The sequence below is a fragment of the Carcharhinus amblyrhynchos genome, chromosome 23 (genome assembly GCF_965287045.1).
Source record: "Carcharhinus amblyrhynchos chromosome 23, sCarAmb.v2.hapA, whole genome shotgun sequence".
In the NCBI taxonomy this organism is placed as follows: domain Eukaryota; kingdom Metazoa; phylum Chordata; class Chondrichthyes; order Carcharhiniformes; family Carcharhinidae; genus Carcharhinus; species Carcharhinus amblyrhynchos.
In genome coordinates, this window is record NC_137346.1 from 18,456,401 (window position 1) to 18,471,047 (window position 14,647).

Genomic DNA, 14,647 nt, shown 5'->3' on the forward strand with positions numbered 1-14,647 from the left:
AAAACCAGACTGATCTTCTGATGTGTATTTTTATATTTTGTAATAAATATGTGCAACGGAATAAAATAAAGCTACATTTATGTTAATACAAAAAAACCCAAAACTAGGAAAGCTATGCATGGACTGACCACACTATAACTAGTCAGGCCATCTAGTTCCACCAGACAATTCCTATATAATATACAGATTTTTAAATACTTCATTGATAAGAACCACCCAACACCACAGTGATTTCTATTTAATTACATACTTTGCCTTAGAGATGAATTTGTATGTATCATTCCAATATGCAAGCAGATCTGTAGCTTCCTCATCATATACCCTGATGTTATGGTACTCAAATATTCCTGGGAAAAAGTTATCAATTTCACGGGTGATATTCAAGATGTACCGAATCCTAAATAGAAAATTGAAGGAATGATCAGTTTAGGTTCTGCCATTGCCATTCGAACAGGTTTAAATTAAATGCAACTTGCACTGTCAGGTACACAGGGCAAGTTTTAAAAAGCCTATTTTTTTGAAATAAATGTAAATATATTTTGTGGATTGCATTTTGTGAGAGAATTTTCTCTTAGATGTTGTAGCACAATGCAGTACTAAACCAAACACGATTACCCTGCAGGGGGAGATATAACCATTATGATAAAATAAAGGATGAATTAATGCGGTAGATACAACAATTGTAATAAAAAACAGGATGAATTAATGTGAAGGTTGTTGACTATGAACATAACTGTTTGCAAATGAAAAACTGGCACAACCAAACTTTCAGCAATCAATTTTATAGAGGGATATAGTCAACAAATGTATGCTTATATTCAGTTCAAAACTAAACCTGCACCAGATGAGCAAGTATGGTAACTAACTGGTCAGTGCCAACAAAATGTATTCCAATGCTGAAACATGTCAAAATGAATAATGGAGTGAGTTTCTGGCCCCATAGAGGACAATGTCACCAGATGAAACATCAAGTGAAAACAATGCATCTCCCCAAGAGCAGGATAAACGAGAACAACAGAAAAATGATGGAAACCAGGCTGTTCTTGCATACATTCTACTTGCCAGCCCAATGTAAATAGATTCAGCAGTTTCTAGTCTTTCTTTCAGTTGGGGAAAGCAGCTAATTACTATTCTTCCAATTTTTAACACAGTAAAGCAGCTTTAAGTGAAAAATTCAAAATTCTCTAACAAATATAACATCTGATTTAAAAGCCACCAATAAGCTTTCTAATTGCCAAAACACAAAAATAAACAATTTTTAAAAATGAATAGGTTATCTTTAGTGAAGGCATTTAAAATATGTTCACAGCGCTATAAATCAACATGTTGCCTTTAAGGTAAATACATTTTGAGGAAGACTAAGGGGAGAGGAGGAGTGGCACTAAGTAAATTGCTTCTTTAGAAGAAGCAGCACAGACATGGCAGGCTGAATGGCTTCCTGTGCTGTAACCGCTGTGATTCTGTAGAAGGATTTAATAATGTTTTTTGTGATCAAGCCAGATCTTTGAACTAGTTGCTTGCCAAAGAATTTCAAACCTGCGGCACTTGGACATAACAGAACAGAGAAGAATATATCAAGGGGGAGAATGAAACAAGGGTGAGGGGAATAATGGTTTTAGTAAGACAACGGCATCAAAAGTGGAGAAAATGATCGGTAGCCACTAAAATGTCGTAATTAAGTGTGGGCCAAAGGCGAGATTATTGAGAATTTAAAGTGCAGTAAATGACCTACGAGCACAGGAACAGGATTAAGCCACTCGGCCCATCGAGCCTGCTTCGTCATTCAATTAGATCATAATTGATCAACTAGCAATCTCCATATTCCTTGAATTTGTGTTTTGAATACACTCAATGATTTTGAGTTTTCACAGAATTGCAAAGATTCATCATCCTCGAGTGAAGAAATTCCTCCTCATCTTAGTCATAAATGGCCTACCTCTTAGCCTGTAACTACGTGTGGTTTTATAGAGTCAGAAATCTGGAGAAACATTATTTATTTCCACCCTGAGATGCCCTAAGAATTCTGCAAGTTTCAATGAATTTGCTCCTCCTTCTTCAAAACTCTAGGGAATATAGAACTAGTCTCTCTCCTCATACAACATCCCAGGGATTAATCTGATAAATCCCTGTTGCACTCCCTCTATGGCAAGTGTATCCCAACTTCGATAAAGATGTTGAAACTACATACAATACTCCAGGCAAGAGCTCACTAAGGCTCTATATAACTGCAGTAAGACATCTTTCCTCCTGTACTCAAATCTCCTTACAATGAAGTCTTCCTAACTCTTGCTGCACTTGCACGCTAACTTTTAGTGTCTCATGAACAAGGACACTTGAACTTCCCAACCTCTCACCATTTAAAATTTGAGAAAGTTTATTTTTCTGGGACGGACAGAGAAAGAAGTAGGGTTGGGAGGTTGAAGGGGAGTACGAATAGAGCGCAATTCAAGGAAATGATCAGATATAATCTCATCAGTTACAATGGGAGAATGAGGGGTTAAGAAAGGGAACTAAAGGTGTTGTGAAATTTATTTTCCCTCAGAATGTACATTACTAGATATATCCAGTTTTTTCATATGTTTCACAAGTAAATTCTGAAATGCTTTAGACTACTGGGAATCATATTAAGTGGTTTTCATAGAGAGAACATCGACCAAAAATAAATAAGGTCAAGAATTTGCTTGTGACAAGAAATGGCTCATGCATCAAGTCAACTGGCATGATGACAGTGATTAGGCTGCTGCCTCAGTGCCAGGGGCCTGAATTCAATTGCTGGCTTGGGTCACTGTCTGTGTGGAGTTTGCACATTCTCCCCTTGTCTACATGGGTTTCCTCCGGGTGCTCCAGTTTCCTACCACAGTCCAAAAATGTGCGGGTTAGGTTGATTGCTCGTGCTAAATTGCTTCTTAGTATTAAGGGATGTCAGGGAGATTACAGTAAATGTGTGGGGTTGCGGGGATAGGATCTGGGTGGGATAGCTGTTGGCGTAGGCTCGATGGGCCGAGTGGCCTCCTTCTGTACTGTAGGTATTCTATGATTCTATGAACATTCAAAACTTTGGGCCGTCCTTACAAAAACCCAATAAGCACATTTAACTTGAGCATATATACAGATTATAACAGTGAGGGATTTGCGGTAGTTCAAACAGGCCAACCCTTCTGTTCTTTATACAATGATGGTCCACAGTTAAGATTGGCCCAATTATCAAACTTGTAAGCGTGTTTCATTACAGAAGGACCTTACCCTCGGCTCTGCAAATCTTCCAAATTGGATGCATTCCACTCTGAGCCCTGCAAACAGAGATAAGCTGGCTAAGGTTCAGGTTTAATAGGACAGTCCAAACAGACTTTACTGATATTCAGCACAGAAACAAAGCAGCTCAGGTTACGTTCACCCCCCCACCCCACAGATGCTGTAATGCACTTACAAGCATTTGTATTTAAGCAAAAGGAAAGCTAAGTCTCCAACAAACTTGTACAAAGTGTATCAAATTCTTAAATGATTAGATTGGCATATTAAAAGATTTCTGCATTGGCAACATTACTATTACTTTTCCAGACATGTTTATTTCTTCCAGTCAAAAACCAAATAATTAATTAACGACAATGATGAATATTACCGAGGCCTGACTTGAAGATGACACTGTGTGAGATAATACAATAGGATCAACTCTACTAATGAGTCTTGTTGTTTCTTTAAGTTTCACAGTAAAAGTGCAAATTTAGACACACAAAGAACAGCGTTGATGTGAAGCCACAAAATAACAGTGAAGTTGAAGAATGCACAGATGTCTGCTACCCATACACTCATTGTCCCACACAAAAGACTACTTGTACAGGTGGCTCACCAGGGAGGAAATACAAAAGTGGAATATCCAACCCCAGGCAAGAAGGAAAAAAAACACACACTAGTTCCAGGTTATTTTCTGAATGAACTGATAATATGTAACATTTATCAACCACGCAGTTAAAACGGATTTACTGAGATTCTCTGAAATAGTATTTATATTTTCCCAGTAAAGGGCATTCTTTGACTTTAAAAGGCAACTGACCATTGGTATCCTTATAAAGCTGGCTGTGATTCAAAATAAGGAGCTTGCCTCATAGAGAAATTTTAATACAGGAAACCCAATCAGAACAACTTTGAAAAGAAAATACTCCCAAAGAAAATCAATCACAGTAGAGATAAGTTAAGTCACAAAGAAAATTCATTTATATGAAACTTTATAACTTACCACATCCATAACTAATGCAAAAATGAATAGTCAGCAGTCAGCCGAGACAGGGAAAAAGCATACATTCACGTAGCATCTTATCACATCCTTGGAACATCTCAAAAGAACTTCACATCCAATGTAATATTTTTATCATCATCACTACTAGCACATCTTCAGATTTCTCTGGAATTAGTCTACACTGACAATGTTCTAGCTTTGTCATGAAAGGATGAAAATGTAGCCATTTTAAATTTTCTGGCCTTAAAGATTTTCTGGTCAAGTTAGTAGGACATTGTGGTAGCATGCCAAGTGCTACGCCACAAAATAGCATGACAGCAACTTGGATTTATATAGTCCCTTTTAGGTAGCAAAAATTCCAAGGTGTTTCATAGGAGTAGGCTGTCGTCACTGATATTAGGGCAAATGGCCAAAGCTTGGTTTTGAGGAGGAGGAACAAGACATGAAAGGTTTCAGGGAGGGAATCTGTGGGATCTGGTATAGCAACTGAGGTCTATGGCACAGTGATTAAAATCAGGGAGGTGCACAGAAATAGGGAAGGGAGTAGGGAGGCCACGAAGAGATTTGAAAACAAGCATTTGAATTCAAAATTGAGGCATTGCTGGACCTAGAGCCAACACATGAATAATGGATGACCAGGGCTTGGTACAAATTAGAATACAGGCAGCAAAACTTTGGATGACTGTATGTACACACACACACACAAAAAATATTTCCTACAGTGTCAGGCTGCCACAAGGAAAGAGGCTCAGGTGAAAGGATGCAAGGCTTCTCGCAGTACTTTAAATAAGAAGCTGAACAAATCACCTTTTGATGGAAGTGGTTAAACAACAAAGCTGTTTAGAAAGCCAGCACTAGAGAGGCATATTGTGATTTCCCTCCCTTTTGCTCTCCTTAATCCCCCATCACTCTGGCACCACACTCACACCCACGTAAAACAGTGAACAAGAGAACAAATATCAATTATAGTATAATGACCATACCAGGTAGACGTGCTCAAATATCTCAGTTGGATTGTCCATTTGCCTCAAGATTACAATCATCTCATTATCAATATACTCTTTAAATTCTCTCAGGTTGCAAACCATTTGCATCTCCAATTCTGTGCGAATCTGTAATCAGTGTAACAATTAATTATTGATATCTGTACATTTCATACAAGACAAAAACTATGGCTGGAGTTTTTCAGCTGTTTTGCCCCACTGCCACTGCAAGCGAGGACAGAGAATTTGGCACTCAACCAAATCACCGTTCACTGCAGCGGGATCAGAGAAACAAAGAACAAAGAAAATTATAGCACAGGAACAGGCCCTTCAGCCCTCCAAGCCTGCCAGTGTGAATGGTCAAAAAATTCCAGCCTATATCAGCAGCTAACAGGAGGTCAGAAACTGTTTACTAATAACCCGACCAGTGAAACATTAGTTTTAATGAGTAATCGCATCTGTTTTAAAGTTTGAAACCACTCTTTTCTGGACTTACATTTCAGAATGATTTATGTGGAAACTGTGCATCTACGCTGGAAGATGAAATTGAATACAATCTACAAAATAGTTAAAAATAGGCAAGCTGGAGACAAGCAAGTGCACAGTATCAGTAAGAATCTTCTACAAGGTAAAGATGCATAGCACTTTTCTGAAATTAGGAATTCCAGTCTTTTTAAACTACATCACCATACACCTCAAATTGCAAAATATTTATGTTTTGATAAACTATTTTTCTTATTTTTGCAAACTTCAATGAATGAATGAATATATCAATTCAGAACTTATTTTGAATCCTATTGATCTTCTCCTATAAGGGTACAGTACCTCTTTTGATGTGACATTCTCCAAATCCATCTGCATCATTACCTCCCGAAGTTTTGTTTTGATTAGTCTTTCTGTCCGTTCTCGCTCTGTTGGTCTGTAAATGGCACAAATATCATAATTATTCCTTTATTGGAAAGAAACAACATGATAAGCGTACATGTAAGCTTTCAAATTGAAGGTCATACTTCCCAGTGAACCGTAAATGACAATTGCTCTACAATATATTTTTTTAATGCATCCCTCACTCATGGTTTATCATAATTAACAAATTACAGGTGCCTGAAAGGGGAGGAAAAATGCAAATTGCTCCAGAGCAAGTCAACATACACATGAATTCTCAATGTCTTCAACAGCAATGTTCAATCGCAAACTGTTTTCATAACATCAATAAAATATTACTTGCAACTTCCTTCTAAAAATTCAATTACTCAAAATGCTAACATTTATTTTAGATAAAAACAATTCCCCAGGATGGAGCTTTTAAGGTTACATGAAGTATATGAGCCTACAACTGAAGTGGTTTCAAACAAATCTGGACTTTCAATCCATAACTTTATTAAAAATAGTAAAATTCTTGGGGTGTATAATATGCATCAGATGAATTCCCAACTGTGGTAAAAAAATTTCTCCTGGTAATTAATTGAACTTCATAGTTCAAATAACAATTTGTATTTACATGGCATATTCAGTGTAGAAAAACATTCTGAGGTACACAGCTGCAAAAGACACCAAACCAAAGATGGAAATATTAGAAAGGGGGGACCGACACACGACTAAAGAAAAGATGTGAAGGCAGATCTGGAGGTGGAAAAGAAGGGGAATCAATTCCAAAGCGAGAACCCTAAGCAGTAAAAGCATAGTTGCCAATGGTGGGGCGACGGAGGGAGAAGAGAGCAAAAAGCTAAAGTCAGAGCAACACGTGTGTGTGGGAAGGAGGTTGTAGACTTGGAAGTTAGAGAGATTGGGAACTGAGTTCACAAAAAGGCAGAAACACAGAGGAATTTTAACCTCCAGGTTTTGAGATAGAGGTAATGTTAAGAACAATGCATAATCTTAAGTTTAATTTATATTTGTCTGTTTAGGAAAGAAAGAACACGGTTTGTTTCATTTTGGTTTTCTTTGGAGAGCTTGGTGCTGGGAAGTCTGGAGGGTCTCCTAGCAAAAAGGTCAGGTTTTCTGGATTTGTTTGTGTACGTGCATTTTCAGTAAGCTTTTACAGCCCTGGAAATGCAGACCAGGAGACATACGAGCAGAATTAGGCCACACAGCCTATCAAGTCTGCTCCACCATTCAATCATGGCTGATATTTTTCTCTTCCCATTCTCCTGCCTTTCCCCCATAACCCCTGATACCCTTATTAATCAAGAACCTATCTATCTCTGTTTCAAAGACATTCAATGACAGGACTTCCACAGCCTTCTACGGCATTTAGCATTTGGGAAACACACAAAGTAGAAAAAACAGGTTCTGGTGACACAAAAAGACAGAAAACAAGGAGTTCAGAGTACCTATGTCAGAAAGAAAAGACATTCAAACCAGTCTGATAAGAAATACTGAAAAGCTGCTAGGGTATTGAGTTTAAGGAACTTGCTATTTACCATTTATATAGATGATCTGGAGGAGGGAACCGAGTGTAGGGTGTCGAAATTTGCTGATGACACCAAGATTGGGGGAAAGGCAAATTGTGCGGAGGGTGTGGAGAGTCTGCAGAAGGATCTAGATAGGCTGGGCGAATGGGCCAGGAAATGGCAAATGGAATTTAATGTTGGCAAGTGTGAGGTGGTCCACTTTGGTAGGAAGAATGGTAGGAAGGACTATTACTTACGGGGCGAAAAACTGCAGCAGGCGACGGTGCAGAGGGACCTCGGGGTCCTTGTGCATGAGTCGCAAAAACCCAGCCTGCAGGTGCAGCAGGTGGTCAGGAAGGCGAATGGGATGCTGGCCTTCATAGCGAGGGGGATTGAATATAAAAGTAGGGAGGTCTTGCTGCAGCTGTATAGGGCATTGGTGAGGCCGCAGCTGGAGTACTGTGTGCAGTTTTGGGCGCCGCACCTGCGCAAGGATATTTTGGCCCTGGAGGGAGTGCAGAGGAGGTTTACTAGGCTGATACCGGAGTTGAGGGGGTTGAGCTATGAGGAGAGGCTGAATAAACTAGGCTTGTACTCGTTAGAGTTTAGAAGAATGAGGGGAGATCTCATTGAGACGTATAAGATGATGAATGGGATGGATAGGATAGAGGTGGAAAGACTCTTCCCGCTCAAAAAAGACAGTAGGACTAGGGGGCACAGCCTCAAGATAAAGGGGGGGCGGTTCAGAACGGAGTTGAGGAGGAACTTTTTCACTCAAAGGGTGGTGAATCTCTGGAATTCTCTGCCCGTTGAAGTGGTGGAGGCTGCCTTGCTAAATATTTTTAAGAAGCGGGTTGATGGGTTTTTGATAAGAGAGGGGATTAAGGGTTATGGGGAGAGGGCGGGAAAGTGGAACTGAGCCACGACAGATCAGCCATGATCTTATTGAATGGCGGGGCAGGCTCGAAGGGCCAGATGGCCTACTCCTGCTCCTATTTCTTATGTTCTTATGAGTTGGCTCTGCAGTTCAAGTAATAGTTTGTTTAGAGTGCAGTTTTGGATGTTTCAAAAAGAGATACCAGCTTGGAAAAAACTACCTATCCATTATGTTCAGAAATCCAGCAAAGAAAAAGTTTGGAACATGTCCACCTAAAGCAAGAAGCCTTGGTGTTAAGACAGTGGCAAATCTTTGCTGGGTTTTTATGACTGTAAAGGTATTGCTATGATAAAAGGAATCAAGAGAGTTTGAATCATTTTCTAGGGTTGTATTAAGATTATTCCAAGCTTTTTGGCTGGTCTAATATAGTTTTCTTTCCCCCTTGTGTAATAAATGTTTTACTATTTATGTTAAAAGTCCATCAGCAAACTCCTGTGAACTTGTTCAATAACTTTCCTCCACCATTACTTAAAGAAATACAAAGTTAGGATCTATCAAGCCAGGTTTTACTTTGAAGTCTGACTTGTCCAGTGTTATCAGTTTGGATCGTAACAGTGATGTAATTTCAGCAATGTCAGAATGATTGACAATTGCCACCTGGTGTGGAGTAGAACATGAAGAATCTTTGATTCTGGAAGTGACAAGGCATGAATGAGCTTTTCAGCAGCTGATGGGTTGAGGCAGCAGAAAAGTTACGAAGTCAGAACAAGTAGTACGTATCTTACTATGCTCATGTGAATTATCTTGAGACGTTTTCCTACATAATACAAATACAAACTGATGTGGCAAACGTGTCTGTCCCTGGACAGAGTAACCACAATGGATTTGTGCTTCAAAAGTTATTTCACTATCGTTTTAATTTTTATTCATACACATGGGTGAAAGGGGGATTTAGCATGATGAGTCTCAAAACTTATTCTATGCACAACTATACTAAATCTTTGAGGACTTGACAGGCTTGATCTAGCCCATCTTACAAATGTTTCCAGCATTTTACCATTATCATTCATTGAGCTCTAGTTTTAAATGGATACATCTATATTTTAAACTATCCATATTAAGAATTATCAACTGTGATTAAATATATTCCTGAAGATTTCATCACATGACTTGCTCCCACATTCCATCCTATTCGACCAACGTATCCATCTTTGTGATGCACTACCTTCCTACGTTAACTGAAAAACGAAAGACTCATTACCCAATTGGAAGATGCTCAATTGCCAGCCAAACAATGTTCCCCCCACCCCCCAAATTTTCAACATTTTTATATCTGGTAAAGAAATTGACAACAAAAAATTGTTTTTAATTTCCCAATTGTTTTCCTTCAGGGTTTTCTTCAGCAGTGTCCTGGAGCTTGGTCTTCAATTCCAGGAGTCTCTAAGCCAATCCTGGAGGATTAGCAACCCTACCCATATTTCCAACTATCAATGTCACATCTGTTCACCTTCCATAGAAAGGTTGTATCATCAGCTTCCTAATAAGGAAGCAACTAGATGGTGTCTGCATGTCATGCTATCTTCAGTGCCCAAATTCTTATCACGGTTAGTAAAAATAGTATTCCTAATCAGCAAAGACTTTCACAGCTGAGAGTCTATGTTCTGGTCTATTAGTATTAGAATGTTCAGATGCAAGACTTGAAAGTTTTCTATCATTAAAAATGAACTGATAAACACTTGAGCAAAAATTAATGCATGTGAAATAAATGGAGGAGGAATAAGTCTTCAGCTAACAATGTTTTGTCTTTTACTGAGCTATCTCATTTAGATTTACCAAAATTATTTTAACAGCCTAAAAAAAACGAACACGAGAGATGTTAAGGATTTTGGTGATAATTACTGGCGATAATGCACAGCTGCATTTTATTTCTTTATGATCAAATTGCTGTTTAATAGAACAATTTGTCAATAGAGATAGGACAGGAATTCTTTGTTTCGACTATACAGTGAGAAGCTGTTTATATTTTTAAAAAACAGCCAGCTAATGCTTATCAGAGAATTCTTCTCTTTCCAGGATTTCCCCCAGAAGCATTGTGATGTTGGCCTGGTGCATGGAATGGGAATGGTAAGAAACAAAAGCAGGTGTAACACAGCAGTATGTGACAAATTCAAAACAATTGCTGTGTCCTTGCATTGTTATCTTGGACCAGGCCCCCAAATTTTTGGTACAATCTGGTTAGGGATTACTAACTTTTTGTTTCAAGTGGACAAAGTTTGAGATCCAAGACACTTTCTAAAGGATAAAACCCCAAGATTCAACAGGTTTTGAACTTGTATAAACTTTACAAGGTCTGAAAAATAAAATAATTTGCAACACCTCTCATTCTCAGAAGTTATATATGAATTAACAGGCGAACAGTCGTCAAACAGTTTGAACACTGCACAATAAATGGCAGTTGTGGCCAAAACAGATTCCAATAGCCCATCCAGACTTCAATAAACACAGTCAACCAATCTCAATGAACTCCATCTCTCTTACTGGGGATTCCAAATTTCACCTTAGAAAATCTTGCCTTGGAATTCATTCTAAAAGTTGCTCCAAGCCAGATGGCCTCAATGAAGGCTCACATTACAGGGTCTAAATCTCATCTCTATTCTTCCGATTCCCAAAATCTGCATTCCAGCACCAATTCAAGCACAACATCAGCTCTTCAACCGCGTCAAGCAGAATACTACTGCTTCAGAGTTACCTTCGCCCTTTTGGCCTTCAGTATGGTGTTATCAACCTTCTGCTGCCTTCTCAGACGTTTAGGACTTCTCCTAAGCCTTCGTTACATCTGCCAATAGCAGCCCTTTATCTATATGCACCCCTTTCTCTGTTCTTCTCTTTTTTATTAACCAACCTCATGCTTGTATAGCAGCCACTGCATTTCAAGATAATTAATGATGTGTGTGCTTTGTGATGTTTCAGTCAAGATGTAAAGCCTTAGAAAATACTTTTTTAAAAATCTATTAACACAGCAATCTTACTTGACTATACCTCACAATCCCAAGTACAAATTTAAAATCAATAAGTCATTGATGAAAGCAAGGATAACATGAATTCTCTGAAAGCAGATTTGATAAAAAGTGAACAGGAAAGAGATTATTAGCTCTCGTAAGATCTCAAAGGTCACAAAGAAAACTCAGCTCAACTTATCAACACTCATGAACTCTGATTATTATAACCATGTTCTGTCTCTGTTAGCCGGTATGCAATATATTGAATGCTTTGCTATTGCTTTGAAACTTGAGTAAAATAATTGTTGGAGACCATTTTTGTCCATGCCAGTTGCTATGCTAATGTTTCCTTAGTTCAAAACAAGCCCATACTTTGTCTACATATTTACAGGTGAATTGAAAATTACAAATAAAAATATGATGTGTCACTTTAGCTTAATTAAAATACATAATGATTGTGATACCTTGAGTTCACATGTGATCTATATAAATTAAAACTGAAATTTTAAAAACAAATATCTTTAACAGTCTTATCAGTGTTAAAGGTCCCTTCTTTTGACTATAACATTTCAGAATAGGATCCCATCAGGTATTGTCTAAATACGAAAATCAAACTTCTTCTCTGCTAAAGCATTTAAATGTCTACATTTCACTATAGTGATATCAGAAATTTTGTTGATTCAAATTATTTAATACATCAGGAGGGGAAAATACTATGTAATGCTTCAAATGACATAGAAGTTGACAGAACACAGGCTTTTACACAAGACTGCAATCTCAAAATACAAAGTAATAGAAAAATAGACATACACATCAGTAAAGAGCACAGGTGAATCAGAGCGGTGAGATTGCACATCCTGCATTGCATTCCATTCATTAATGAAGGTCTGGTTAGAATTGATGCGGCTCTCATAATAACTAATCCACGTTAGGTATAGGCTTCCAGGATAGTAGTTGTGCGTTCTGGCTACCTCACAGGCTTTGTGCAAACTCTGCAAAGCTGACCTGAAAATAAAAATAATTCATCGTTAGAGTCGCAGATCAAGGATTCTTCCAAAGGCTATCAATCCTGTGTTTAAAAATTGAGGTTTTTTTGATAGCAAGGATAACAAAAGACTAATTTGGCTGTACATTTACCAAAGTACAAGTCCTCATTTTAAGTTGCCCGATTAGTCATTCCATTGGATACACTAGGGCTGCTACGCACACATAGCTTTAGGATATCAGTTTCAGTGCCAGTTCACACTAGGCAAATGTAGCATGAGCAACCAGACCAGCACATTTAACATCTCTCCTCTTCATCAGCCCTATCCTTCCCAACGCTCCCACCGTAGCCCCTCTTGATCACTTCTTCCCTCTTATTGCCCCTCTTCCAAGCTGTTGCCCACAGCGAGGGAAACAAGCAAGAGGGAACAGGAAGGAGGCAAGTAAAAAGAATTAGTATATTTTTGTTTTTAAATTTATTTTAAAAGCTATTTCAATTACAAATATACAGTATTTCAACTTACAGACTATAATTTTTTTGATGCGATACTACAGCTTTTACATTGGTTATAATAGTAAAATCTGATTCACTTAACATTGTTTTATTTCAAGTTCCATTTTTTAGGGATGCAACTGAAATGGCAAATGGAATTTAATGTTGGCAAGTGTGAGGTGGTCCACTTTGGTAGGAAAAATGGTAGGAAGGACTATTACTTACGTGGCGAAAAACTGCAGCAGGCGACGGTGCAGAGGGACCTCGGGGTCCTTGTGCATGAGTCGCAAAAACCCAGCTTGCAGGTGCAGCAGGTGGTCAGGAAGGCGAATGGGATGCTGGCCTTCATAGCGAGGGGGATTGAATGTAAAAGTAGGGAGGTCTTGCTGCAGCTGTATAGGGCATTGGTGAGGCCGCAGCTGGAGTAGTGTGTGCAGTTTTGGGCGCCGCACCTGCGCAAGGATATTTTGGCCCTGGAGGGAGTGCAGAGGAGGTTTACCAGGCTGATACCGGAGTTGAGGGGACTGAGCTATGAGGAGAGGCTGAATAAACTAGGCTTGTACTCGTTAGAGTTTAGAAGAATGAGGGGAGATCTCATTGAGACGTATAAGATGATGAATGGGATGGATAGGATAGAGGTGGAGAGACTCTTCCCGCTCAAAAAAGACAGTAGGACTAGGGGGCACAGCCTCAAGATAAAGGGGAGGCGGTTTAGAACGGAGTTGAGGAGGAACTTCTTCACTCAAAGGGTGGTGAATCTCTGGAATTCTCTGCCCGTTGAAGTGGTGGAGGCTGCCTCGCTAAATATTTTTAAGAAGCGGGTTGATGGGTTCTTGATAAGAGAGGGGATTAAGGGTTATGGGGAGAGGGCGGGAAAGTGGAACTGAGCCATGACAGATCAGCCATGATCTTATTGAATGGCGGGGCAGGCTTGAAGGGCTAGATGGCCTACTCCTGCTCCTATTTCTTATGTTCTTATATAACGTTGAGCAAGGAATTACTATAGACTTTCACAGCGTTAGAATGAGTACTGCATTTTTACATTTGATTATGATGCCAAATGAAAAACATTCTTAGGAAATATGAAGATTCTGGCTGCAACATCAAAGAAAATGTACAATAGGCTTTGTCTAAACCTAGCTAAAACACACAATATGAACTTCTGGTCTTCACGTCTTACCTGATGGAGCTTTCTCAACGAAACTATCAAAGTTTGCTAGCTTTTGCTGTGCTTAGCTTCTTCACAATTTCTATTTCATAGCCACACAAAATTATGGCACTGTTCTAATACCATTTGCACGTTATTTAAAATAAAAGGTCCTCTTTTAGCTGAAACTGCAACGGAGCTTTGAACTTCATGAGCAAACTGATGCTGAAGAAAATTTGCAAATAAACAAAGAGATGCAAATAAGCAAAGAAATGTTCAGGAATTTCTTACCACATTGCTTGTACAGATACAGGCTTGAAGATGTGAATTCTGTTCACTGTTGACACACTGAATCCTCTTGAGAAGGAAAGAAAGGCAGACAAAAAATAATTTGAATTGGTCATCAGCAAAGCTTACAGAAATAAACAGTACAGTGGCACAGAGGACCACAATATACAGGAAACTCTGGAATGAGGAAAATTAAACAGGGCTGGGCACTCCTAATGGATAATAATCGACAAATTATCCTGAATTAAA

The 14,647-nt window shown here is 38.8% G+C and overlaps 1 protein-coding gene across 4 annotated transcripts in view; it reads right to left on the reverse strand.

The window, feature by feature from the left end:
- The window catches only part of LOC145357547 (protein phosphatase Slingshot homolog 2-like), a 186,992-nt gene that overhangs the window by 18,685 nt on the left and 153,660 nt on the right, over positions 1-14,647 (reverse strand). For all 4 annotated transcript variants that reach the window (XM_080211006.1, XM_080211005.1, XM_080211008.1 and 1 more), the window contains 6 exons: positions 14,402-14,467; positions 12,297-12,491; positions 6,043-6,136; positions 5,218-5,346; positions 3,244-3,290; positions 251-397 (listed from right to left, as the gene is read on the reverse strand). In XM_080211006.1, coding sequence (XP_080067132.1) covers positions 251-397; positions 3,244-3,290; positions 5,218-5,346; positions 6,043-6,136; positions 12,297-12,491; positions 14,402-14,467 — 678 coding nt within the window. The remainder of the gene's footprint in view (positions 1-250; positions 398-3,243; positions 3,291-5,217; positions 5,347-6,042; positions 6,137-12,296; positions 12,492-14,401; positions 14,468-14,647) is intronic.